Source organism: Petromyzon marinus, chromosome 64 (assembly GCF_048934315.1).
Source record: "Petromyzon marinus isolate PM22_M1 ecotype Great Lakes invasive population chromosome 64, UKy_Petmar_22M1.pri1.0, whole genome shotgun sequence".
Lineage (NCBI taxonomy): Eukaryota > Metazoa > Chordata > Hyperoartia > Petromyzontiformes > Petromyzontidae > Petromyzon > Petromyzon marinus.
Genome location: NC_133730.1, coordinates 5475346 through 5502910, shown reverse-complemented (window position 1 = coordinate 5502910; position 27565 = coordinate 5475346). Strand labels below are relative to the sequence as shown.

The 27565-nt window shown below is 54.1% G+C and overlaps 1 protein-coding gene across 2 annotated transcripts in view; it reads right to left on the bottom strand.

The window, feature by feature from the left end:
- LOC142905297 (putative serine/threonine-protein kinase PRKY) overlaps window positions 1-27565 on the bottom strand; it is an 85157-nt gene that overhangs the window by 12242 nt on the left and 45350 nt on the right. For both annotated transcript variants that reach the window (XM_076054110.1, XM_076054109.1), the window contains exon 3: window positions 2059-2227. In XM_076054110.1, the coding sequence (XP_075910225.1) occupies window positions 2059-2227 (169 nt within the window). The remainder of the gene's footprint in view (window positions 1-2058; window positions 2228-27565) is intronic.

The window sequence follows — 27565 nt, the reverse complement described above, 5'->3', positions numbered from 1 at the left end:
GCGACGTCATCGGTGACGTCACCGGCAACGTCACCGACGGCGACGACACCGTCGCTAAGCACCACCGGTTGCCGCCATCATCATCATCATGGTCCTTCAATTTCTTACTCGTATTGTAAATGTTGTGGGTCTGGGTTTACTCTCCAACACACAACCGGTTAATGCTGAACTCGGAACTAATTGGCAACATTGCGAACAATATTGGTTCACGAAAGCCTACGTGTTAAAACTGACCAGCACCACTTTCATCACCACCGTCACCACCACCACCACGACCACCGTCGCCCGGCAATGGACCCGACTCCGATGACTCCTTCATCCCTAGCCCCAAGCCCTCAACCCCCGAGACTTGTCGCCTTCAATCATTCAACGCTGGCGGCGCATCAGCTGCACACACCTACCGTAATTCCACACACCGTAAACAAACTAAAAAAAAGTAGCGGGCTGAATCTTTGCCGATTCGGCAACTGGACATAGTGAGGAGGGATGGATGGGTGGCAAATGTTTCTATATATAAGCGTGTGTGACTGTAACTATAACATTTGCCAACGTACCCTCGGGTACCGTTTTCTATTTTAAGGGGCAACCTTCTTGCCAGAAGTTAAAGTATTTCCCCACGCGCTCAACAACGGCAAAAAAAATTAAATGAAAATCTCTCACGGACTAATTTTGACCACAGCGGCCCTTTGCGCCCCACCCCACCCAGCCCCCCCCCCACCCACCCAGCCCCCTAAAATGAATCAAATTAAATGCGAGCCACCCTGTCCACCACCACCGCACACACAACCCCGCAGACCCAAATTTGGCTTGCGATTTTAAGCCGCCCGTCCTCGAAACCACCAACCCCACGCGCATCCAAAGGTCCACCCCCCTTCCTCAGCAGGGCAAAAAACGTGAAATGGTTTGTTTAATTAAACATTTAAAAAATATACACATGCTGTGGGTTAAAAATGAAACTCTTAAGGAACAAAATGTATTAGCGATAATATTTTAAATCTCTGTCGTCCCGACAGGTCTGTTCCTTTCACCTGAAAACGGCCGCTTGCGTTGTGGCCGAAACGTCGTGAGAATTTTATTGTGTTATTTTATTATTTTATTCGTGACTTTACCGGAAGAACCAAAGAAGATGAATCCTTGCAGTCACGAAAGCTTTAAATCGAAATATTTTAAATGTTAGCGTAATGCAAACTAATTGAATCCCACAATGCTGTACGTTAATTATAAACATACGAGTGATGATGATAAGCCCACTTCGTTGAGCTATCATTTGTGGGCAGGTCGCTTCTGAAATAGAGCGATATAAGCTCAGTGGGGCCTTACCTGGTAAAATAATTTTTTTTTATAGATTTCTTTACTTGAAACAATGTTAGAAAAAACGGTGCACTTTAATTTACGCTCAGGACGTCAAGCCGATCGCCACCGATCGCTGTCCATCCGTCCATGTGTGTGTGTCCGTCTATATGTGTGTGTGTGCGTGTGCATATGTGTGGGTCTGCCCCGTGACCTCCTGCCAGCGGGCGTTCGACGCTTCAAGTGGCCTCAAGGTGCACATGGCCTGGCACAAGCGTCGTGGTGATGTCACCGCCACTTAGTGGCGAATGGCGGTTGTTGTTGTGTGTGTCTGTGTGCGCGTTCAATTCCCGATCACGGCCAACATCGGTGATGAATATCTGAACCGGTCGTGGGCCGTCCCCTAGGTCGACTCGGCCTCAAACGAGCACCTCGTGGCAGTGTGTAACAAACATCTTTTTCTGTGTGCGCGATTAGCGCGCCGTACGACAAACTCGGCGGCCCGAGTTCGATTCCCGCTCGCGATCGGCACCAGTTTGACGATCATCTGAACTGGTCCTGAGCCTCTCCGAAGTCAACTCCGCCTCAATTGAGCGCCTGGCGCGGTGTGCATTAAACATCGTCGCGAGGTGCTACTCGCCAACGGCACTTGCCCCAACAGTCTGTTCAGGATATACGGGGGATCTTTGCCTTTGTTTCTTTTGTTTGCGCACGCGTGCGTGCGTGCGTGCGTGCGTGTGTGTGCGTGCGTGCGTGTGCGGCGCGTACAGCTTAACGATGAAGGGGTGGTCACACTCCAGCAGCACGTCCTTCTCGTTGTGCACGTGCTGCTCCTGCTTGAGCCGGATCACGTCGCAGATGCTCATCTTCTTGAGCGCGTAGTGGTGGCGCGTCGCCGCGTCGCGCACCAGCAGCACGCGCCCAAACGTGCCCGTGCCTGCGCGCCGTGCGGGGGGGCGAGAGGAGCAGGAGAGAGAGAGATAGAGAGAGAGGGGAGAAGGGGAGATAGAAGGGAGAGGGGGACAAGGGAGAGCGGAGAGGAGAGGTACGAGAAGGGAGAGGAGTAAGGGGAGAGAAGAAAGCGGAGAGGCGATAAGGGCGAGGGGGAAAGAGGGGAGAAATTGCACGAGTTAGTGGTGATTCGGATTCCACCTCCCGGCACCGGACAGTGACACATTTACAGTCAATGGCCCTGCCTTCTAACCAGCTGGCAGTATCATCGGGCGCGGCAACAGCCAGTCGACCGGGCGGGGCGGCCTGTGGTGAAATAAATTGTGGGTAACTCCCGCCTCTTCCGAAGCTCCTGGCGAGCGTGTAACAGCAGGCCGAATACACCCTCCGAGAGGGGCTCTCCAGACCTGCTCCGAGTCGAGGCCCTTCCCACCAGCAGTGCCTTGTGAGCAATAACGTTTCAGAGCTGAGCTCACTGTACCCCTTGTTTGTATTTATGTTGTGACCTTTTATCAACCCTTTCCCGTCCCGACGACGTACGTGCAAGGCTTGCAGACGTCTCGCAGCGGGAATGGGGTTAATAAGGGTGGCACATTTCCGGGAGGCTCCACCAGCGCACACAGTGAGCCGGCAGCTCCTCCCTCCCTCCCACTTTTGCATAGCCACGCCCAATAAACCACTGGCCCCGCCCACTGACCGTGTGGCCCCGCCCACGGCCCAAGTAGCCCCACCCACCGTCCAGGTAGGAAAAATCAGAGGTGACCCATGCAGAACGGGGTGCAGAGCATACAAACTCCACGAACTTAACGCTCACTCAACACTCAACACGACAAAGACCTCCCTTATAGCCTCAACAGACTGTTGGGGCAAGTGTTGCTATCAAGCACGCTGACCCAATAACTCCACACTCTGCAGAACAGGGGGAGAACGTACACAATCTCCGCACGGACCTACGCCAACGAGTCGGGAATCGAACCCAGGCCCCTATATTGCTCCGGGGCACTGGGCGGTAGCACCGCACCGCCCGGCCTGAACGCGACAAATCCCGAAAGTGTAACGCTCTCCGTTCAGGTGCGCAGGAGGTCGTGGGTTCAATCCCTACCCTGACGCTTGCTGTACATTTTGAGTTTGCGTGTCCTCCTCTGTCTCTCTCTCTCTCCCGCCCCCCCCCCCCCATGATCGTTGTGGATTTTTCTCCGGGTCCTCCGGTTTTTCCCTCCACAAATAGAATCAACGTCACGGCGTTTAGAGTATTTGACTGCCACCACATCGTTGAGCTATCATTTGTGATAGCTATATAGCATTATATTCTTGGTTCTTTCGGTAAAAGTCACGTAGAAGGGAAACAACAAAATAATAAAAATATAAAACAATAACACCTTATTGTTTTTTCCTTCTACGTGACTTTCACCGAAAGAACCAAGAATATGAATCCCTGCAGTCACGAAAGCTTTAAATCAAAATCTATATAGCATTGTTAAGTTGTACGTGCGTATTTTATTAAAGCCATTTGTTTACCGTTCCTGTACTTTGCCCTCCTACCAAACGCGCGTCAGGAATATTTGGCTGCTGCCCTGAACGTCCGCACGACGACAACGATCGAGCGAGCCGGGTTCACTTCTGACAACAAAGAGAGCTGCAGAGGAGGTCGGCGGGGCCTCACCTGCGAAATAAATAAAGTAATATTTAAAAACACTTGTTTAAAAACACGCTTTCATGAAATGTACCGGTACGAGTAATGGCAGAACTCCACGACTCCAGGGAGTGGCCCCCAAAGCTTGCCACGACGTAAGGGGGACCGTGGGCCAATCACAGCCAACGTCAGTTGAGCGTGGACAATTAGAGCCAAGCCGAAACATAACGTGTAAAAAAGAATGTTTAAAAACAGGGGCGGAGCCAGGATTTCAGGCCGGGGTGACATTCAACAAATTTTAATTTCAAGAATGATTTAGAGAGAGTCAGGCTGTTGAACTAGACAACCATCGGTTGGCGACACACTCTGACAATGCAGTTGCACGGAGTCCGCCAGACCGAGTGTCGTACACTTATACGCAGAATGTCACCCCCCCTGTCACCCCCCCCTGGCTCCGCCCCTGTTTAAAAATCTGTATTTTTAATGATAGAATATAGTATTGTCATCAGTATGACACAAGCATAACCAAGTTTACAGCCGATACCACATTGGGAAGTGGGTTAAAATTGAGTTACAAGATTTGAGGATACAACAACAACAACATAGGGAGTTAATAGAAAGCGTGTAAACAAGAAAAACGGTTAAGCTTCGATACTGACGACGCAGCACCGCACGGCGAGTTTGGATGCGGAGGTCAGCCGCGTAAATTAATGATCCACTGCCGTTCCACCCCGGGTCCCCTTCCACGGAGCGCGTTAATTTGAATCAATAAAGTCACCCCGGCGCTAGTGAGATTAAAACGACGACGAACTTTGACCTTTCCTGCCTGCCGGTCGTAGGGACACGCGAGGCCCGCCAAGGACACGACACGAACGGCATAGGGGCAATCGACGTACGGTCGCCCCTCGCGGTTGACGGTGGCACCGGTTCACGGTTTTTTTTTTTGTGGTTGAAGCTCATTGAAGCTCTGTCCTCCCGACGGATCTGTTCCTTTCACCTGAAGAAGGCCGCTTGTGTTGTGGCCGAAACGTCGTGAGAATTTTATTGTGTTGTTTTATTAATTTAATATTTTATTCTCATTCTACGTGACTTTACCGAAAGAACCAAAGAAGAAGTCGTTTTCTTCCTCGCAGCTTTAAACCTTTCGGCGGACGGCAATGCGAGCGCGCGGTGGCGCGCCGATTCCGGGCCCGATCCGAGACGCTCGTTAAGCGGGGCCGAGCCGTACCCTCCCCGCCTCAGCCAAAATCCGCGACAGCAGGCGTCAGGGTCGGGATCGAACCCACGACCTCCTGCGAACCAGGCGAGGTGGTTAACATCTCCTAGCCACCGTCATGATGATGAGAGAGAGAGAGACACGCAAACTCCAAACATACAGCAGCAGCAGGCGTCAGGGTCGGGATCGAACCCACGACCTCCTGTACACCAGGCGAGGGAGTTAACATCTCCTAGCCACCGTGATGATGATGAGAGAGAGACACGCAAACTACAGTTATACAGCAGCAGGCGTCGTCAGGGTCGGGATGGAACCCACGACCTCCTGCGAACCAGGCGAGGTGGTTAACATCTCCCAGCCACCGTGATGATGATGAGAGAAAGAAAGAGAGAGAGACCCCGAGCGATAAATGTTCTCTGGGTCTGACACTGGTGGTGAGACGAGGCCATAAAAAAGGCCGCTATCTCTGGCGTCGGCCAATCGGTTTCAGAGACAACGCATCACAGATTATCACCTGTTTGTTTGCATGTTCAACAACAACGTACCGCAGTTGTGTGTGCTTAATGCAGTCACTTGATTCCTTGAAAAAGTTTGAATCTATTTGGCATTTGAACATTTTAACACAACTCCTTGTTTCATTATTGCCAGGAAGGGTAAACACCGATTTCTTATTTTTCATACTCCGAGGCTGGCGAAAAAAAAAAGGTCCCCCGTGATATGTGACGAGGTGTTTTAATTCGAATTAATTCGAGCCGAGAACAGCTTTCGCCCGAAGGCTGCCACAACAAAGCAAACACCCCCCACCCGGTCATCAACGCCACGAGAAAAGACGCGGCAACGACAATCATTAAAACGACAATCATTAAAACGACAATCATTAAAACGACAATCATTAAAACGACAATCATTAAAACGACAAATGCCACCGTAGCCAGCGCTGTCCCCCCCCTTATTGAAACCAGCACACCGAGACCCTGGAACATTCAAGCGGCGCGGCGTCCCCACCATCTCAGCTGTTTATTTGGCATCGCTTCCACACGCACACACGCCACGCACACACGCCACACACACACGCACGCCACGCACACACACGCCACGCACACACACACGCCACACACACACACGCACACACACACGCACACACGCCACGCACACACACACACACGCCGCACGCACACACACACGCCACGCACACACACACGCACACACACGCACACACAAGCTGGGGTTTGGACGATTCATCTCTTTTTACGTGATTCCGGGGGGCGGAGAAGCGGGCGGACGGGCACTGAAGCCGCGCGACGAGGAAACCCCCCCCATCACCCCCCCCCCACCCCCCGCCCGATCGCGCCAGAGCCATCCATCCGCGTCGCCCCCCCCCCCGCCCCCGCAACCACCCCCCCCCAATTTTTTCTCGCGGCAAACGACGCACGTCCAGTGTGCAGGCACGGCGGGGTCCTCGGTTAACGCGCCCAGGAGCGCGCGCGTCTGCGTGTCGCTATCGCGGACAGTCGCCGTCGTCATCGGCCGCGGTCTATCCACTGCTGGATTACTGTGGCGTGATCCCCCACCCCCCAGACGCGCGTGTGCACACGCCGCGCGAGAGTGGCACGGGTGCAGCCCCCCCCCCCCCGCCCCTCCCCCCGCCACCCCCCGCGCCCCTCCCCTCCCCCCGTGGGGACGAGTTTACGCCGTATAAATAACCCGTTTGACATCGTCAACAGAAACAAAATGTACATGGGCACGCATCATTCGAGGCCCCCCTTATTAAAACCGAGAATTGCTGAGCCGTCACACTTTTTTGAGGCCCGCGGGCCCCGGCCGAACGCCGTTGCACGACCGTCGCGACGGGACAGCCAGAGCGGGCGAGCGGGCGGGCGGGCGGGCGGGCGGACGCCGGTTCGCAAATCCCCAAAGTCGCTTGGCCGCGGATTTCCCGAACGGCAGCGCCGCCGTCGCCGCCACCGCGCACGATATCGTCGCTCGCTGGAACAGAAGGGGTGCCGTGGGAGCTCGGAGATGTTGCCGCCCTCGCCTGGTACGCAGGAGGTCGTGGGTTCAATCCTGAGCCTGATGCCCGCTGTATATTTGGAGTTTGCACGTCTCTCTTTCTCATCATCATCACGGTGGCTTGGAGATGTTAACTACCTCGCCCGGTACGCAGGAAGTCGTGGGTTCAATCCTGAGCCTGATGCCCGCTGTATATTTGGAGTTTGCACGTCTCTCTTTCTCATCATCATCATCACGGTGGCAAAGAAGATGTTAACTACCTCCCCTGGTACGCAGGAGGTTATGGGTTCAATCCTGAGCCTGATGCCTGCTGTATATTTGGAGTTTGCGCGTCTCTCTTTCTCATCATCATCATCATCACGGTGGCAAAGAAGATGTTAACTACCTCGCCTGGTACGCAGGAGGTTGTGGGTTCAATCCTGACCCTGATGCCCGCTGTAAATTTGGAGTTTGCGCGTCTCTCTTTCTCATCATCATCATCATCATCACGGTGGCAAAGAAGATGTTAACTACCTCGCCTGGTATGCAGGAGGTTATGGGTTCAATCCTGACCCTGATGCCCGCTGTAAATTTGGAGTTTGCGCGTCTCTCTTTCTCATCATCATCATCATTCACGGTGGCAAAGAAGATGTTAACTACCTCGCCTGGTATGCAGGAGGTTATGGGTTCAATCCTGACCCTGATGCCTGCTGGAAATTTGGAGTTTGTGTGTCTCTCTTTCTCATCATCATCATCATCACGGTGGCTAGGAGATGTTAACTACCTCGCCTGGTATACAGGAGGTAGTGGGTTCCAATCCCGACCCTGACGCCCGCTGTATATTTGGAGTTTGCGTGTCTCTCTCCCTCAATCTCCGGATTTTCCCCTTCCACATTTAGAATGTGTCAAAAAGGGGTTCTTTCAGTCCAAGTAAACATTGCAATTCTGATGATACCCCAGCTAAAGCGAAGCTGACAAAGCATCCAATGGGAAACACAAACAGCCGCTGTACCCCATCACGAGATCACGACGGAGCGGAGGGAGGCCCTTTCAAGTTCATCTCTTTTTTGACTGAGCAAAGTGGCAAATCCGTCGGTACTTTTTCAGGCCGACATGAACGCGATCGCGACAACAGCGTTCGGCGCCTGCGTGGAGATGTCACGCGGTTAAAATACGACCGCCGTGATATTTCACACCTTCCGTTTGCGTCGTCGTCAGCCACGGCCGATCCACTGCTGGATGAAGCTGCCCGCGCAAGACAGAACAGGCGGAGTCGACAATTGGCGGCGGCGCCCCCATCTCGTGGCGAGCCAGGGCATGCGGCCTCGGAGCCACCAAAGCGCGCCAGTCAGAATCGCGACGCTTCAAACTATTGCCGTTATGTTTTGCAAAGATCAAAACGACGGCACGAACGTCGCGGGGAATGTTCGCGTGACGCGGCGGGCCGACCCGGGAGAGAGCTGTCAAATATAAATTGAGGTTCGCGAGGATTATTACGACCACCATCATCATCGTCATCATCGCCATCATCATCATCATCATTCTAGATTTGAAGTGTTTCGTGACTGCGGGGATCCATACTCTTTGGTTCTTTCGGTAGAGTCACGACGTAGGTAGAAAATAAATAAATTAAATCGCGACGTTTCGATCGTAGCACGAGCGACCGGCATGCAGTTCTCCTGCTGTAACTGTTCCACCTGATGATGATTGCTTGTGTTGCGATCGAAACGTCGTGATTGAATTATGTTATTTTATACCTACGTGACTTTACCGAAACAACCAAGGAGTATCATCATCATCTTAAACACGTAGGCTTTCGCGACCAATATTACGCAGAGGTTTTTTTTTTGGGGTTAGATCGCGTAAATATATGAATGTGTCTTGATTTGAAGCTTTCGTGACTGCAGGAATCCATACTCTTTGCTTCTTTCGGTAAAGTCACGTGGGTAGAAAATAAAATAATGTGTCGTTAAACCCGCCACCACCACCCGACCACAACCAACTAGTAAGGTTTGTCACGTAAACAGAACGTGCCAGTTCGTTACGAGCACAGCGCACCGTTATGTTGGGAGAGTAAATCCGCAACATTTACAATGTCGTGGATTTATTTACCATGTTGCGGATTTTCTCTCCAACACACCGGGTGCGCTGTGCTGGCGACGAACTGCCACGTCCCGTTCAACGTGACAAACCCTTGCTAATTGGCCGTGTCGGGTGGTGGTGGTGGTGGCGGCGAGTTCAACGACACAGCATTTACATTCGCACGATCTCACCCAAACAAACAAAAAAACCTCTTGCGGATCATTGTCGTCGTCGTCATCGTTCGTGACCTTCCGCTGCGTACGGATTCGAAGCGCGCGACGGCTTCGTATGCCGGGGCTACGAAGCGCCAGCGGTCCCACCGGAGACGCGGTCCCCGGTTACGTTGAAACCCGACTTCGAGATTTTTTATTTTAGATTTCCCCCCCCCGCTCCTCCCCCATTCTCGGGGAAAATAAACATTCGACGAAGCGTCAAACAAACAAACAAAAAACTCACCGAAGTAAAACACGTGACGACGGCGGCGGCGGAGTTCAAGTCACGCGGACGCCAAAGCCGCGTGACCAAACGTCAAAGCGGCCGTGGTTAGGCCGTCGCTCATTCAATGGCAGCGCGTCTGGGACCGTCGCAAATCCGCCCTGACCTATTAACCGGGGACTGTTGTTGTGTTTGTGTGGTCTGGGACTGTTGTTGTTGTTGTCTTGGTGTGGTCCGGGACTGTTGTTGTTGTCTTGGTGTGGTCCGGGACTGTTAATGTGTTTGTGTGGTCTGGGACTGTTGTTATTGTGTGGTCTGGGACTGTTGTTGTTGTCTTGGTGTGGTCTGGGACTGTTAATGTGTTTGTGTGGTCTGGGACTGTTGTTATTGTGTGGTCTGGGACTGTTGTTGTTGTCTTGGTGTGGTCTGGGACTGTTGTTGTTGTCTTGGTGTGGTCTGGGACTGTTGTTGTTGTCTTGGTGTGGTCTGGGACTGTTGTTGTCTTGGTGTGGTCTGGGACTGTTGTTGTTGTTGTCTTGGTGTGGTCTGGGACTGTTGTTGTTGTGTTGGTGGTGGTCTGGGACTGTTGTTGTTGTCTTGGTGTGGTCTAGGACTGTTGTTGTTGTCTTGGTGTGGTCTGGGACTGTTGTTGTTGTAGTCTTGGTGTGGTCTGGGACTGTTGTTGTTGTCTTGGTGTGGTCTGGGACTGTTGTTGTCTTGGTGTGGTCTGGGACTGTTGTTTTCATGGTGTGGTCTGGGACTGTCGTTGTTGTCTTGGTGTGGTCTAGGACTGTTGTTGTTGTCTTGGTGTGGTCTAGGACTGTTGTTGTTGTCTTGGTGTGGTCTGGGACTGTTGTTGTTGTAGTCTTGGTGGTGGTCTGGGACTGTTGTTGTTGTAGTCTTGGTGGTGGTCTGGGACTGTTGTTGTTGTTGTCTTGGTGTGGTCTGGGACTGTTGTCGTTGTTGTCTTGGTGTGGTCTGGGCCTGCTGTTGTTATTTTGCTGCCTTGCCCCAAGCTTGCATTTGGTGTTGACCAATCAGCAGGAATGTAAACACTTGTGCTAATTGGAGGTGCGGGAGTGAGTGGGTAAGTGGGTGGGTGAGTGAATGTACGTATGTTGAACTTCTTTCGCGCCGTACATAGCCAAGTGTGCTTCTAAATAAATACGTTTTCAATAATAGTGGTGGAGTGTCTAGTGATGCAATGTATAGTCGAGTAGTGTATTGTGCAGTGTATAGTGCAGTGTATAGTGGAGTATTAATGTTGAACTTCTTTCGCACCGTACATAGCCAACCGTGCTCACCGGAGGCATGTTCACGACAGATCTTACAGAATCTCTGACCGAATGCACTGGCGAGTAAGTCCGATTGTATTTTTTTCATCATCATTAAAAGTTAGAATTTTTTTATTATAAAATGCTTTAATGCATCGAGTTGCATAGCTATTTTTCGGAAGCGACCTGGCCACAAATGCCAGCCCCACAATGTGGCTTAGCATGGTGGAAATTAATAGCAGCATCCAAAGAGTGTAATCACTTGACGTTGATTCTCAATGTAGAGGGGAAAAACCTGGAGGGCCCGGAGAAAAATCCACGTGACCACGGGGAGAGAGACGCAAACTCCTAATATACAGCAGCAGCAGGCATCAGGTTCGAGATCGAACCCACGACTTCCTGTATACCAAGCGAGGTAGTTAACATCTCCTAGCCACCGTGATGATGATGATGATGAGAGAGAGAGACACGCAAACTCCAAATATACAGCAGCAGGCGTCAGGTTCGGGATCGAACCCACGACCTCCTGTACACCAGGCGAGGTAGTTAACATCTCCTAGCCACCGTGATGATGATGAGAGAGAGAGACACGCAAACTCCAAATATACAGCAGCAGGCATCGTGTCGGGATGGTACCTACGACCTCCTGTATATCAGGCGAGGTCGTTAACATCTCCTAGCCACCGTGATGATGATGATGATGAGAGCGAAAGACACGCAAACTCCAAATATACAGCAGCAGGCGTCAGGGTCGGGATGGTACCCACGACCTCCTGTACACCAGGCGAGGTAGTAAACATCTTGTCATCGCAGCACCCCCATCGGTCTCTCTGTTGGCCTCTCTCAACCACCACTGGATGGAACTCCATGACGCCCTGTCGCAAGTGTTCATAACATTACTATTATTGGTATGCCTGTTTACGCTGAAACATCGCAGGGACTCAAGAAGGGTCCTGCCAAGTTATCGGACGAGAGCATGGACGTTGCTGCTGCGCGTCACCTCAAATCGAGCCATTTCGCAGATGGCCTTTGAGCATTGGGATGTTTGGCAAAAAATACCGTTTGCAATGTGCTGCGGTGACAGTGTGCTATGGGTGGGTGGGCGGGCAGCCAGAGAACCCGGGAGAAAACCCATGCAGAGCAGGGGGAGAGAACACAAACTCCACCCGCTCACTCACTCAAAGACAAAAGATCCCCCGTGTAGACCGAACAGCCTGTTGGGGCGAGCGCTGTTCGCGAGTAGCACCTGTGAACGCCGGGCGCACGGCACACGAGTGGGGGGTGGTGGGTGGCCGGAACCACACGGCCTTGTGTCTCCCCAGCGGCGATGTCTGCGCGCCGATACGCCGGCGAGCCGACCTAGCCGAGGCCCAGCAACCGGTTCGGACAATCGTCACCGGTGTTGGCCGTGAGCAGGAATCGAACCAGCGGTCGCGGGTAGCGCCGACCGCCGCGCCGCCGCTCCCCGCGCTCACACCAGATCAAACTCCCCGCAGGAAGGAGTCCAACCCAGGCCCCGTCTGTCCGTGAGGCACGATGGTCACGTGCTAGCGTCACGACGCAACTCCCGACGGGCACGCTCAGCGGTGTGCGCGCCGGGGGGGGGGGGGGGGGAGGGGGGTAAGTTGAAGGCGCACACTGATCGTGATTTTGTGTTATTGTGCCGTCATGGTGACCTGGGCCAGGGCCCGAGATCGGCGGACACTCGAGAAGTTGGTTGGCGTCGTCGGGAGAGACAGACAGAGAGGAGGGAGCGAGAGGAGAGAGACGCGAGCCAAACAAGAACACAATCCACCTTCCTCCACCACCACCACCACCACCACCCACCCCCACCCCCCCCAAAGAACCTTCTCAAAACCCCGCCGGCGCTGGGGAAAGAGCTTTCACCACGCGTGGGCAAAAAAACCTGAATCCAAACTCGCGTCCCTCCGGCGGTGTCAGCTTCAGCACCCTGCGCTTCCGAATCCGCTCGGTCGCGTCCGTTCACGAGATTGGAAGCACAACGTACATACACGCAACATACTTAAAACACCCCACGTATTGTTTCATCTTCCGCGGCGGGAGATGGAATAAAAAACCGGCGTGACCTCTGGGTCGCAAGCCCAGAGGTCGCGCCGCTGACCGTCACACCGAGGGGGGGGGGGCGCCACGGTGGCTAGGAGATGTTGACTACCTCGCCTGGTGTACAGGAGGTCGCCGGTTGGATCCCGACCCTGATGCATGCTGCTATCTATTTGGAGTTTGCGTGTCTCTCTCTCTATCATCATCATCATCATCGTCACGGTGGCTAGGAGATGTTAACTTCCTCGCCCGGTATACAGGAGTTCGTGGGTTCGACCCCGGACTCAGTGGGGCCTTACCTGGTAACAACATTTAAGTAAAACGGTTGGCTACGTACGGCGCGAAAGAAACTCAACGTGCACACAACACCGTGGCAGAGGCGGTCATTCCCGTTGTCGAATGAGTCTCCAATCAACGGAAAAAATGCATTCCAGACCAAAAAAAAGACGAGGCAACCACAAAAAACGCTGCGATGCGCAGCGCTGCCTCCAACATTGATTCCCGCCTCGCAGAAGGGCCTCGTCGAGAGCGTAAAAGGCAGTGGATTAACGTCCACCGGAACGAGCCTGCGTCCATTATACGTAGGCGGATGTGGCGCGCGGAGCGTATCCCCTCCCCAGCAGCGCTCTCCGCACGCGCGCTTCATTCATTTCTCTTCCACGCCCCACCGGCTCGCTCGAAGGCTCTCTTCCCCCCTCGGGGCGATCCGGGCTTTTTGCCACTGCGGCTCCCGAGCTTTGGAACAACGCCAGCCCGGCCGCCTTTGTCTCCCCTCCCCACCCCCCACCCCCCACCCCCCCCAAGACGCGCAGCATCTTGCTAACTAACCGCTGCACTGCCGCTCCCCACATCCACATGGACAAGACAAAGATCCCCCCCGTAGCCTGAACAGACTTTTAGAGCAAGTGCTATTAGCGGGCACAAGAGGGTGGGGGGGGGGGGGGGGGGGGTGGGCGGCCACCACTACGCCCGGCCGCCTTTGTCTCCCTCGCGGCGATGTTTACTACACACCGCACCAGGCACTGGCCCTGGAGAGGCTCAGGACCAGTCCAGATAATCGTCAAACTGGTGCCGACCGCGAGCGAGAATCGAACTCGGGCCGCCGGGTATGTCGCACGGCGCGCAAACCGCGCACACAAAGACAAAGATCCCCCGTGTAGACTTAACAGACTGTTGGGGCAAGCGCTGCTAGCGAGTAGCACCTACAAAGGCCGGCACACGTGAGGATGGGTGGCCAGCAACCACGCCCGGCCACCTTTGTCTCCCTAGTGGCAATATTTGCATGCTGCGCCAGATACTTATTTGAGGCTGAGTCGACCGAGGGGGAGGCTCAGGACCGGTTCAGATAATCGTCACCGGCGCTGGCCGCGAGCGGGAATCGAACTCGGCTGGCCGGAGGTGGTAGTACGGCGTAGCGCTAACCGCCACACCACCGCTCCCCGACACGCACGTGCACACACGTGCTTTGTCGGGGCACGCAAGACAAAATCTGTGTCCCTGGCCGTTGGTGTCACAGCGAGCCAGGGGGGGGGGGTAGGGCCGGCCGTGCGATCCCCTCCGCTCGCTCGTCGAGAGCCGAAAGTGTCCCCCCACCCCCACCCCGCGCGATGGGGCTAGGAGATGTTGACTACCTCGCCTGGTGCACAGGAAGTCGTGAGTTCGATCCTGACCTTGATGCCTGCTGTATATTAGGAGTCTGCGTCTCGCTCATCATCATCACAGTGGCTAGGAGATGTTAACTACCTCGCCTGGTAGACAGGAGGTCGTGGGTTCGATCCTGACCTTGACGCCTGCTTCTGTATATTTGGAGTCTGCGTGTCTCTCTCTCTATCCGGGTGGTCGCGTGGATTTTTCTCCGGGTCCTCCGCTGTTCTCCCTCCACGTTTAGAATCAACGTCACGAGTTCAGCGTATTTGGCTGCGTCTATACATGCCCACACGATAAGCCGCTTCGTTGAGCTGTCATTTGTGATAGCCAGGTCGCGTCTGAAAAATAACTATATAGCTCAGGTCGCCTTACCTGGTATATTAAAAAATAGTTTAGTTTTTAGATGGGGGGGGGGGGTGGGGTGGGGGCGATAGACTGAGCTCACCCTCAACAAGGATCTGATGCAGGCCGATGGATTGTTTTAAAACACTCAATTCGTACACGACGCAAGCGAGCGGCTCCACCTTTCACCGCGGCGCGCACCAGAGGGTGCCGCTGTTTCACAGCCACGCAGGGCGCGCGACCACCCCGAATCACCTCGCCGGCAAAACTACGTCATCGCACGGGATGAACGCAGCTCTCCCTCTCTCTCTCTGTGTGTGTGTGTACTTTTTGATACGGCGTGCACGTTTATCCCGGGTAATTGCCCCTGCTAATTGATTCCAGTGCATTACGCACCGTGAGCAAAACTGTAATTAAGTGCTTCTCAGCACCATTGGAACGCTAATTTACCATAAGGTTATTGTGACTTTTAAAATAGCTCGCAAAAAAAAATGTGTGCTACCCGCGACGCCGGGGAAAATGGGTTATTAACTGGCAGCTGAATGGCTTTGAAACCAGGATCTGAACCAAGGATCTGAACTCATGCTCTAAACCCATGATCTGAGCCCAGGATCTGAGCCCAGGATTTGAGCCCTGGGTCTGAACCCAGGATCTAAACCCAGGATCTGAACCCATGGATCTAAACGCAGCATCTGAACCCTGGATCTGAACTCAGGATCTGAACCGAGGATCTGAACCCATCAACTCAGTAATAACAGTTCAATCATCTGACGCCAGAACTATCCACCGTCCGGGGTAAATTGGGATGGGCTCCCAATGGCCATGTCAGAGCATCCTAGCCGAAAGCTGAAAGCCGGCCATTGATTGAACGTTCATAGGCGGCGGTGAGTGAGAAGAGAAGATCTCTCAATTTCCGATTCGGATTTTTCCTGAGCTCTCTCACCAATGGACTGCATTTAAACCCCCTACCATCTCCCCCCCCCCCCTCCCCCGTAATATTAAACACGGTGTACCTGTTAATTTCAAACACTCCAGAACTTTGAATATATCAAATAAATACATTGTACGAGATTGCCATTCGACGCTCTTTGAAGGGAACAAAAGCTCTGGCGACCGCTGGGAGTCAACGATAAATTTGTTAGTGGGGGGGGGGGGGGCGGCTCAGGCCATCTCATCACCCACCCCCCTCAACCCCCAATGTGTCTCTATGTGTCTCTATGAGTCTGCCCCCACACACACCACACACACACAGCAGACACGCGCCCCGCACACATCGCGCGCACACACACACAAACACCAGCACGGCAACAACATAAAAATCTACTAATCATTGTCGCGCGCGTAACTGTTCATTTGTTGTGTCGCCGTTAGTACGATTTAAGCGCACCGCGTCAATCACGCACGAGTCGATCCGTTTGCACGCGCAGGTTTTGAAGCACGCGCATTGTTCACACGGAAATCCATTCCGATCAATACATCGGTGAAATGTTAAATGCGGAGCGAAGATGGCAGATGGATTTTTTTTTTCCCCCAAGGCCCACTCCCCCTGCCCAATTGCTATCGTGTGTTTCAGCCAATGCGTGAACTCAGTAAATCCTCCTAGACAGATGCTCGCAACTCGCACAGGACTTGGGACGTGGATCGTAACCACCCTTGTATAGCAGCAGCCAAACACTGTAAAACGCGTGACGTTGATTCTAAATGTGTCGGGGAAAACCAGAGGACCAAGAGAAAAATCCAAGCGGCCACGGGGAGAGAGAGAGACACACAAACTCCAAATATACAGCAGCAGGCGTCAGGGTCGGGATCGAACCCACGACCTCCTGAATACCAGGCGGGGAAGTAAACATCTCATAGCCACTGTGATGATGATGAGAGAGACACACAAACTCCAAATATACAGCAGGCGTCAGGGTCGGGATCGAACCCACGACCTCCTGTATACCATGCGAGGAAGTTAACATCTCATAGCTACCGTGATGATGATGAGAGAGACACACAAACTCCAAATATACAGCAGGCGTCAGGGTCAGGATCGAACCCACGACCTCCTGTATACCAGGCAAGGAAGTTAACATCTCCTAGCCACCATGATGATGACGAGAGAGACACAAACTCCAAATATACAGCAGCAGGCGTCAGGGTCGGGATCAAACCCACGACCTCCTGTATACCAGGTGAGGAAGTTAACATCTCATAGCCACCGTGATGATGATGAGAGAGACACACAAACTCCAAATATACAGCAGGCGTCAGGGTCGGGATCGAACCCACGACCTCCTGTATACCAGGCGAGGAAGTTAACATCTCATAGCCACCGTGATGATGATGAGAGAGAGAGACACAAACTCCAAATATACAGCAGGTGTCAGGGTCGGGATCGAACCCACGACCTCCTGTATACCAGGCGAGGAAGTTAACATCTCATAGCCACCGTGATGATGATGAGAGAGACACACAAACTCCAAATATACAGCAGGTGTCAGGGTCGGGATCGAACCCACGACCTCCTGTATACCAGGCGAGGAAGTTAACATCTCATAGCCACCGTGATGATGATGAGAGAGACACACAACTCCAAATATACAGCAGGCGTCAGGGTTGGGATCGAACCCACGACTTCCTGTATACCAGGTGAGGAAGTTAACATCTCATAGCCACCGTGATGATGATGAGAGAGAGAGACACAAACTCCAAATATACAGCAGGTCGGGATCGAACCCATGAGCTCCTGTATACCAGGCGAGGAAGTTAACATCTCATAGCCACTGTGGGCACCCTGCTATATCGCAGATGCTGCTGCTGGGGCAGCAACCCTACATTTCTATAAATATATTATTTATATATACATGTAAAAAAACATTCTGTCTTGCTAGATGAATTAGAATACGCCCCGGGGGACCCATCGTTTGTGCCACCCCAGACTTAACCGTGGCGGAGTGAAGCCGACCGTCTCAGCTGATGGGGGCCGGGGGGGGGGCGGTTATCTGTCCGCTGTTGTGAGTCTTCAGGGAAATGAGACTTCCACCAGACATACGAGAGAGCGAGAGACAAGAATCGAGAGGGAGAGTGAGAGATAGATCGAGAGAGTAAGAGAGAGTGAGAGAGCGAGAGAGAGTGAGGGTGAGTGAGCAAGAGAGAGTGAGGGTGAGAGAGCAAAAGAGTGAGTGTGGGTGAGAGAGTGGTGGGTGAGACAGCGAGAGAGAGAGTGGGTGAGAGAGAGATTGTGGGTGAGAGAGAGTGAGAGAGATTGAGAGAGGGTGAGAGAGGGTGAGAGAGAGTGAGAGAGAGTGAGAAAGTGAGAGAGAGTGTGGGTGAGAGAGAGCGAGAGAGAGTGTGAGTGAGAGAGAGAGTGAGAGATAGATCTCGAGAGTGAGAGAGAGTGGAGCGAGAGAGCGAGAGAGAGTGAGGGTGAGTAAGAGAGAGGGAGTGAGAGCGAGAGTGGTGAGTGAGAGACAGGGGATGGGCATGCAGGCGCGCGGCGGTGAAAGATTAAATTGTTTTTCAATTCTCGCGGCTCTGGGTTGTCGGACGATTCGAGCGAAGAAATGTACCGCTCGAAGCCAACAGCGAGAGCCCGCTCAGGTCACCTTCCCTAAAGCCATCGCAGCAGCCCCCCACCCACCACCCCCCTAATCAAGAGCCACACCTCGCAGCCCCTCCCACCCTCCGTCCGCCCCCCCCCCCCCACGTCCTACAACACCTGGCAAGCCCCAACGGGGCGCCGGTCGCCCATCACAGCGCTCACCGCGGGGCACCGCGGGGCACCGCGGATTCCGCTTCCATCTGGCACCGCGCGGCCTCAAAGCGCGAAAAAAGATTCGCGGATCCAGAATTGGGACTCCTCGGCCACCTCAAGAGCCACCACTAAAACCTGACGGACGTCGTCCTCGAACACCGACGGACTGCCGACGGACGACGAATCCCAGGGGCAAGCTGCCCATTACTGTACCAACCAGGCTGCTTCAGTCCTCTGCTTTAGCCTCCCGGCACAGCGATGAGATCAGGCTGCGATCTGGGTGGTTTTCATCAATTTTTTTCACCTCCCCGACCGATTACGGTAATCTCGAGACATTTATCTTCTTCCGCAAGCGACAGCGACCGTGAGAGCGGGGGCGGCGGGGGGGGCGGCCGTGGCTGACGTCACTGGGACGCGGTCGCGTGGCGGTTTGCCGCGACGACATTTGTTTTGGCCTCGCCCGGCTCGAGCTTTTGCAGGGCTCGCGATCCGTCTCCCTCACTCTCTCCCCATCTCTCGCTCGCTCTCCCCGTGCCACCAGCAGCGGCGCGCCCCCGAACCTTCTCTCCCTTGCGGAAGCGCAGCGGCGGTGACGTCGCAGGGGGCCTCCGACACACCGGCAAGGCCCTTCCCAGCGTCCCAACGGAAACGGCGAGAGGCCACCGACCAACCTCGCGCGATGGTCGGTGGCCCATACACAGAGGACTGCAGAGCTCAGGCAATCGTTTGACGCCGGCCCCAAACGCTTAGCCGATGCGGGTCCCTCCTCCTCGTGTGCCCGTTGGGCTTCTTTCGCACCGTAACGGAGCCAACCGCGCCAATCGGAGGTGCGGGGGGGGGGAAGGACAACAAACTGAGCGCAAAGAGCAGTTCTGAAGAAATGAGTTTGACAATCTAGACGATGGCGATTTGAAAGTGCACAGCTTCCCAGTGCCTTCCCAACACCAGAAGGAAGAGCATTCCAGACGGCCGCGGAAGCGCGTCCGCAAGCCCGCGATGCGGTGACCGACTTTGTTCGATGGCCGGCCAACAGCCGCCGCCGCCGCCGCCGCTGCTGCTGCTGCTGCGGCGACGGCGAGGAGTTGGCGCGATGGTTTATGCTCCTTTGACGCGATCAGCGAGGTCACGCGGTTCATTTGCGGCAAGCGTCCTGTGTGTGTGTAGCGAGCGCGAGCTCAAAACAACGTCAACCGGAAGCCAACGTAGCTCGACGAGCAGCAGATGGACACGGTGGGACCTCGCAGTCCCCCCCTCACGACACGTGATGTCAGAGAGTTTTGTGCGCGCCGCATAGATATATATTTTTTTGCGGTGCCGAGCAGGAACCAAACCATGCCGACGCTGGCCTCGCGAGACTTTATAATGCGGTTCGGGGCCAAGCAGGGCCAGGGGCCGGGCTAATGAACGCATATATTGCATCCGATGTCGCCGGGGAAGCAATTGTCCATCGTTTTGTTAATCACATTCTCCACAACGATGTGAATGAATATTTTGAGTTGCCAAATTATTTTTATAATTTCGTGTCGAACTAGGACCCCGTACAGTGAAGAGTCCTCGCCTGTAACATCGGCGCTTCACTGACACCGAAATAAAGCGGGCCTCACTGCTGATGAGACACGGTACGGCGAAACTAGTGCGTGTTTTTTGTTGACTTCAAACAATGCCGCCGAAAGTATGCACTCCCAGACAGCCGTGCGGTAAATGGATTGTGTAAAAAATGGATTGTGTAAAAAATGGATTGCGTACTTGCAAGAACGGTCTTGCAAGTACAACAAATTGTCTAGAGCGTGTATTCCAATCGCGCACCTCTCCGAAACACCTTCGCCGCGCTCCGTCCACTGCTGCACGCGGCTCGCATTGACGTGTCCGACTTGCGTCCGTGAGATCCGGTCCGTCGGTCCACTGTCCGAGAGAGAGCGAGGAGCGAGCCACCCCTGACCTCCCGACCGCTCCACTTGGCCTTGACGCCCAGTCCGCCGACGTGGGAGCTGTTTTAATTCCCGAACGTACGCGCGGGCCACTCTCTCTCTCTCTCAAAAAGCGAAGCCAAATCTATAATTCATGTCGGACCGCGGTTGCATAACTCGTTGCGAAGCTAATTATAGAACGCTCAGCGGTTTCCCAACGCGCCCCGAAGTTGGCACATCCCGGGAGATAGTTTAAGGCAGGTGCGTTCCCGCGAGTTCCGTACCGGACGAACATCCCTCCGCCGTCGTCGTCATCATCATCATCATCACCACCGCCGGCCGTGGTCAATCCACTGCCGGGTGAAGGTCCTTCCCGGGCGGCGTTTCCCAACGGCCGAACGCGAAACGCGCGCGGTTTAACAAGGTGCAGGGTGTGGCCGGGTAACCTCCGCGTTCCAAGTCCGGCCGCGGCACGGAGGGCGCTGCGTCGATCGGGCAGCACACGGCGTCAAGCGGAACCGCAAAGGGGTTAAGGTGCCAGGCGCAAAAAAAATCGAGCTCTGAGTTTTTGGTTTAATATGGGGGGGGGGGGCGGGGGGGGTGGTGGGGATGGGGTGGCGGCGGGGAAACGCGCGTGTCGAGAAGTGCGATCGATTTGGTTGAGATGCGGATGCCACCGCGTCCCGCCAACGGCGCTGTCTACCACCCTTCGCCCACATTGCACAGCTGCCGCGCCACTCGACACGTGGCTCGGAAGCCACGCCCTAGCGGGCGTGGCTTCCGAGCCACGCCCTAGCGGGCGTCCCTCCGTCCACTCCCGAGACTCGCACGGGGGGGACTCGCAGGATCAAATGGAGACTTGACGCAATCGTGCTGGAACCTATGCTCGCACAGAGACCGACAGACACGTGCAAAGACTTAATCGCACGCGCACAAAAAGATCCCCCATGTAGCCTTAACAGACTGTAGGGGCAGGTGCTGTTAGCGAGCACCTATAAAGGCCGGAACGGTACACGAGGGGGTGGGTGGCCAGCACCACGCCCGACCGCCTTTGTCTCCCTAGTGGCGATGTTTACACACCGCACCAGGTACTCATTTGAGGCTGAATCGACCTAGGGGAGGCCCGGGACCAATTCAGATAATCGTCACTGGTGTTGGCCGTGAGCGGGAATCGAACCCGGGTCGCCAGGTTCATAGCGCAGCGCGCTAACCGCTACACTATCGCTCCCCACCGCACACACACACACACCGACTCACAAAGAGACGCAGAGACCCACACAGGCCTGTAGACTCATATATAGAACCTGACAGACCAGGAGAACGAGCCACAGACCTATACTGAGACCAACACACACAGACCTACAGTGAGGGGAAAAAAGTATTTGATCCCCTGCTGATTTTGTACGTTTGCCCACTGACAAAGAAATAATCAGTCTATAATTTTAATGGTAGGTTTATTTGAACAGTGAGAGACAGAATTACAACAAAACAAATCCAGAAAAACGCATGTCAAAAATTGTATAAATTGATTTGCATTTTAATGAGGGAAATAAGTATTTGACCCCTCTGCAAAACATGACTTAGTACTTGGTGGCAAAACCCTTGTTGGCAATCACAGAGGTCAGACGTTTCTTGTAGTTGGCCACCAGGTGTGCACACATCTCAGGTGGAATTTTGTCCCACTCCTCTTTGCAGATCTTCTCCAAGTCATTAAGGTTTCGAGGCTTACATTTGGCAACTCGAACCTTCAGCTCCCTCCACAGATTTTCTATGGGATTAAGGTCTGGAAACTGGCTAGGCCACTCCAGGACCTTAATGTGCTTCTTCCTGAGCCACTCCTTTGTTGCCTTGGCCGTGTTTTGGGTCATTGTCATGCTGGAATACCCATCCACGACCCATTTTTAATGCCCTGGCTGAGGGAAGGAGGTTCTCACCCAAGATTTGACGGTACATGGCCCCGTCCATTGTCCCTTTGATGCGGTGAAGTTGTCCTGTCCCCTTAGCAGAAAAACCTCCAAGCATAATGTTTCCACCTCAATGTGTGACGGTGGGGATGGTGTTCTTGGGGTCATAGGCAGCATCCCTCCTCCAAACACGGCGAGTTGAGTTGATGCTAAAGAGCTCCATTTTGGTCTCATCTGACCACAACACTTTCACCCAGTTGTCCTCTCAATCATTCAGATGTTCATTGGCAAACTTCAGACGGGCATGTATATGTGCTTTCTTGAGCAGGGGGACCTTGCGGGCGCTGCAGGATTTCAGTCCTTCACGACGCAGTGTGTTACCAATTGTTTTCTTGGTGACTATGGTCCCAGCTGCCTTGAGATCATTTGCAAGATCCTCCCGTGTAGTTCTGGGCTGATTCCTCACCGTTCTCATGATCATTGCAACTCCACGAGGTGAGATCTTGCATGGAGCACCAGGCCGAGGGAGATTGACAGTTCTTTTGTGTTTCTTCCATTTGCGAATAATCGCACCAACTGTTGTCACCTTCTCACCAAGCTGCTTGGCAATGGTCTTGTAGCCCCGTCCAGCCTTGTGTAGGTCCACAATCTTGTCCCTGACATCCTTGGAGAGCTCTCTGGTCTTGGCCATGGTGGAGAGTTTGGAATCTGATTGATTGATTGCTTCTGTGGACAGGTGTCTTTTATACAGGTAACAAGCTGAGATTAGGAGCACTCCCTTTAAGAGTGTGCTCCTATTCTCAGCTCGTTACCTGTATAAAAGACACCTGGGAGCCAGAAATCTTTCTGATTGAGACGCGGTCAAATACTTATTTCCCTCATTAAAATGCAAATCAATTTATAACATTTTTGACATGCGTTTTTCTGGATTATTCTGTATCTCACTGTTCAAATAAACCTATAAAAATTATAGACTGATCATTTCTTTGTCAGTGGGCAAACGTACAAAATCAGCAGGGGATCAAATACTTTTTTCCCTCACTGTATACTGAGACCCACACGCAGACCCACACAGAAACCCACACAGAGACCCTTTTAGCATGTGGGGGAAAATGATCCGTTTCTGTTCGACAAAGGAAGTCCTCCCCAGCATTCCCCTTTCTGACATCATCTGGAGATGCGGTAACCTTCATCGGGAACCACGTGAGACATCGGAGTGGAGTGGGGGAGGGGCGGCGGAGTTGGTTGGCGCGCCGCAAAGCGCAGCGGTCGTTCGGTCCGATTCCGGGCGACAGGCCGACGTCACCGGCAAATGTTCACCAACCCGCACCGACCGGCGTGGAGAAGTATGGTCGAACAATCCCCACCCCCTCGCCGCCCCCGCGATCCAAACAGTTGTGGGGATGCCTTCGCCCATGAGCGGACCGGCTGCACGAGGAACGTAACGCCGCCATCATCATCACGCAGCCGTGGTCAATCAACTGCCAGATTAACGCCTCCCCCCCGCCAAACCCCCCCCCTGCCCTCGGAGACGTCGCGAACCTTTTGCGATCCTGCGATGCCGGCGATCTACCCAGCACCGGTGCAAACAAACTCATCTAATTTGCTGTTAACGCCATAAATAGCGAAATTGTGGCAAACTTAAAAAAGTTATGTAGTTTTTATACAGTCGTGTCATTTCACGCACCCGCTTCACAGGTGTGGAAGGAAACCCGGAGCACCCGGAGGAAACCCGCGCCTAATGCGAGGGGGCAACGCTCTATCCCATACAGAAGGGAGACACAGGTGGAGTCTGCACAACTTTGCCGCGCCGCCTTCTGCTGTCGAGGCCAGGGGTACGGCTCTTCCTCAACACCCACTGGAAGGGAGTGACATGGAACAGATGGAGATTAGACCACACACTTTGCTTTAACCGCCTTCTCCTGGCAGAGCATAGGGTATGGCTCCTTCTCAACACCCACCCACTGGTAGGAAGGCAGTCAGGGAAGGGAGTATGTTCTTGTGATCCACCAACCCCTGCCTCCAGTTTGTTGAATTATATGAAGGCCGCCAGCACCTCCGCGGCCAAGGGTTGTTTTTGTTGTTCTCATAAAGAAAAGTTTCAAAGTCGTAGTTCATAGTTCCATTTATTTGGTATAGCCCTGTGAGCCATTCGGCTCTTGAATCGGGTGCAACCGCAACAAACAAAAAACAAAAACATGAACAAGAAAACATCTTAAAGTGACTTTGTGTGACTGTGCAAACAGAAAATCCAGGAAAAAAAACATCAAAATATTCCTGAAATAGCACCGTACACCAACGCTGTGTGCAAAACATCCCAGTGGGATGCAAGTCAAACAACAACAACAACCACAAGACAACTTAGATTAAGGCCATCAGTCTAACTCTACAATATACAAAAACATGGCCAAACCAAAAAACTTTTATATCTATATATATGTAAAGCTACAGAAATAGCACGGTGCCTGTTGATATGAAATTATCTCCTGCTGTTTTTCACGGTTGGCCGCAGGAGATAGTTGGGCCGCGTTCAAAAACGTGCCGCCACAAACAAACAAGGCTCACGACGCACCCGGCGGAGTTTCAAGCGATCATCAATGGGCGTCCCAGTGGCTAGGAGATGTTAACTCCCTCGCCTGGTATACAGGAGCTCGTGGATTCGATCGCGACCCTGACGACACCTGCTGTATATTTGTAGTTTGAGTGTCTCTCTCTCATCATCATCATCATCACGGTGGCTAGGAGATGTTAACTACCTCGCCTAGTGTACAGGAGGTCGTGGATTCGATCCCGACCTTGAAAATGCCTGCTGTATGTTTGGAGTTTGCGCGTCTCTCTATCTCTCATCATCATCACGGTGGCTAGGAGATGTTAACTCCCTCGCCTGGTATACAGGAGGTCGTGGATTCGATCCCGACCTTGACAATGCCTGCTGTGTGTTTGGAGTTTGCGTGTCTCTCTCTCATCATCATCATCATCACGGTGGCTAGGAGATGTTAACTACCTCGCCTAGTGTACAGGAGGTCGTGGATTCGATCCCGACCTTGAAAATGCCTGCTGTATGTTTGGAGTTTGCGCGTCTCTCTATCTCTCATCATCATCACGGTGGCTAGGAGATGTTAACTCCCTCGCCTGGTATACAGGAGGTCGTGGATTCGATCCCGACCCTGACGACACCTCCTGCTGTATATTTGGAGTTTGCGTGTCTCTCTCTCTCATCATCATCATCATCACGGTGGCTAGGAGATGTTAACTCCCTTGCCTGGTATACAGGAGGTCGTGGATTCGATCCCGATCCTGACGACACCTCCTGCTGTATATTTGGAGTTTGCGTGTCTCTCTCTCTCATCATCATCATCATCACGGTGGCTAGGAAATGTTAACTCTCGGTTCCACGGGGCGGGCGTGAAAGTGCCGCCCCCCCCCCCACCCCAACCCCTCTACCGTTGGGGGCGCGCGCCGCAGGTAGCCCGAGCGGGGGCCCTCCAAGGTAGTTCTGCGACATCCACTTCCGCCGGTTCATTCTCGCGTGACACGACGGCGATGGCGGCGGCGGCGACGACGAGAGGGGGCACGGTGGGCGCGTGACGTGAAACCGCTCGCGCGCCCAGTCACGGTCGCGGGGGCCCTTCGACGGGGAATTCGGCTGCGGTTGCAGCGGGCACCGAAAGTCACGATCGTGAAGAATGTTTTTGTATCGTTCCGCTCTGACAACGTGTCGCGGAATCCGCACCGCCCCCCCCCCCGCCCCCCCCCCCCGCCTCCCCCCTCCCGCGGACTATTGTTAGTCGCAAGGCCTCTTTTCTCACTAAAGCCCTTCGCGTGGAAATGTTTTGACAAATGCGCCACTTTCCCCCGGGGGCGGCGGGGCAGGCTAACGACATGCCCGTCCACGGTGGATTTTTGCCAATTTTCCGAAATCCCGTGTCCGTCCGTCCGTCCGTCCGTCGTGGCCACGATGCAAAAAGCGCCGCCCCCCACCCCCCCCCCACACCGCCCACCCGCACGTGACAAACGACCGCCGTCGGACGATACGAACGGCAGCCAAAGGGTAAATGCGCGGTGCGAGGACGGGCAAATCGACGGAGCGGCGCCAAAGATCAAAGTGAGGGGTCATGGGTAGAGGGCCAGGTAAGTCAGGTGACAGGGGGCAGACTCCCCCTCCCCTGACCCCCCCCCCCTCCCCCATTAGGGGGCTGTCTCATGGCCTTCTCTGCTCACGTTCGTGGCCCGTGCCGGGAATCGCCAACGTTAAAGAGCGGTGACGAAGAGTCGCGTGGATGGTGGCACTGAACTTCTTTTGCACCGTACGTAGCCAACCGTGATATAATCGGAGCATGGTGAAGTATGGTCAATCATCCCCCCCCCCCCGATGATCAGCACGACATGCGGGGGGGTCTGGGGGGGGCGGGTAAGATGAAACGACAGCATGTGGAATCGACTGGCGTCGTCACGGAACCGAGAGCGAGTGGCGTTCGGCACAGGAAGCACCGTCGCCCAGCAGTGGATAGAGCATGGCCCGCGACAACGTGGTGGGGGGTGATGGGGGGTGATGGGGGGTGGGGTGGGGGGACGATACGCGGGCGAAAGCGGCATCCCGATAGCTGGGCCGGGCACACGGGGCGGTGAAATGGAACGGTTATCCCTCACCACCGCCCCCCCGCCCCCCAAAACTTCCCCCCCACCGCCCCCCCACCGCCCCCCCCCCGCCGCCCCCCAAACTTCCCCCCCAACGCCCCCCCCCTGCCGCCCCCCCCCGCCGCCCCCCCCGCCCCGTATGACAGATCGTGAATGAGCCGTGTCCAGCTAAATCAAGCAGTGGGAACGCGGCACGCGGCACTCCGTTATAAAACTTCTTTCATTTTTAAAATACCACGACGAAAAGGCGCAAGTAAATCCGCCACAGCTGCTCAGCGCTATATTATTGTTTTTTTATTCCGCGAATCCTAGGTCTGCAGAAATACATTTCCCCCCCTGCCCCACCCCCCCCTGCCCCCTGCCCCCCCCACCGGCAGCCGAAAGAAGATATATACGTAAATATTTATTCGTGGCAAAGTCGCCGAGTGCAGCTGACGAAGTCGTCGCCGCTGTCGAG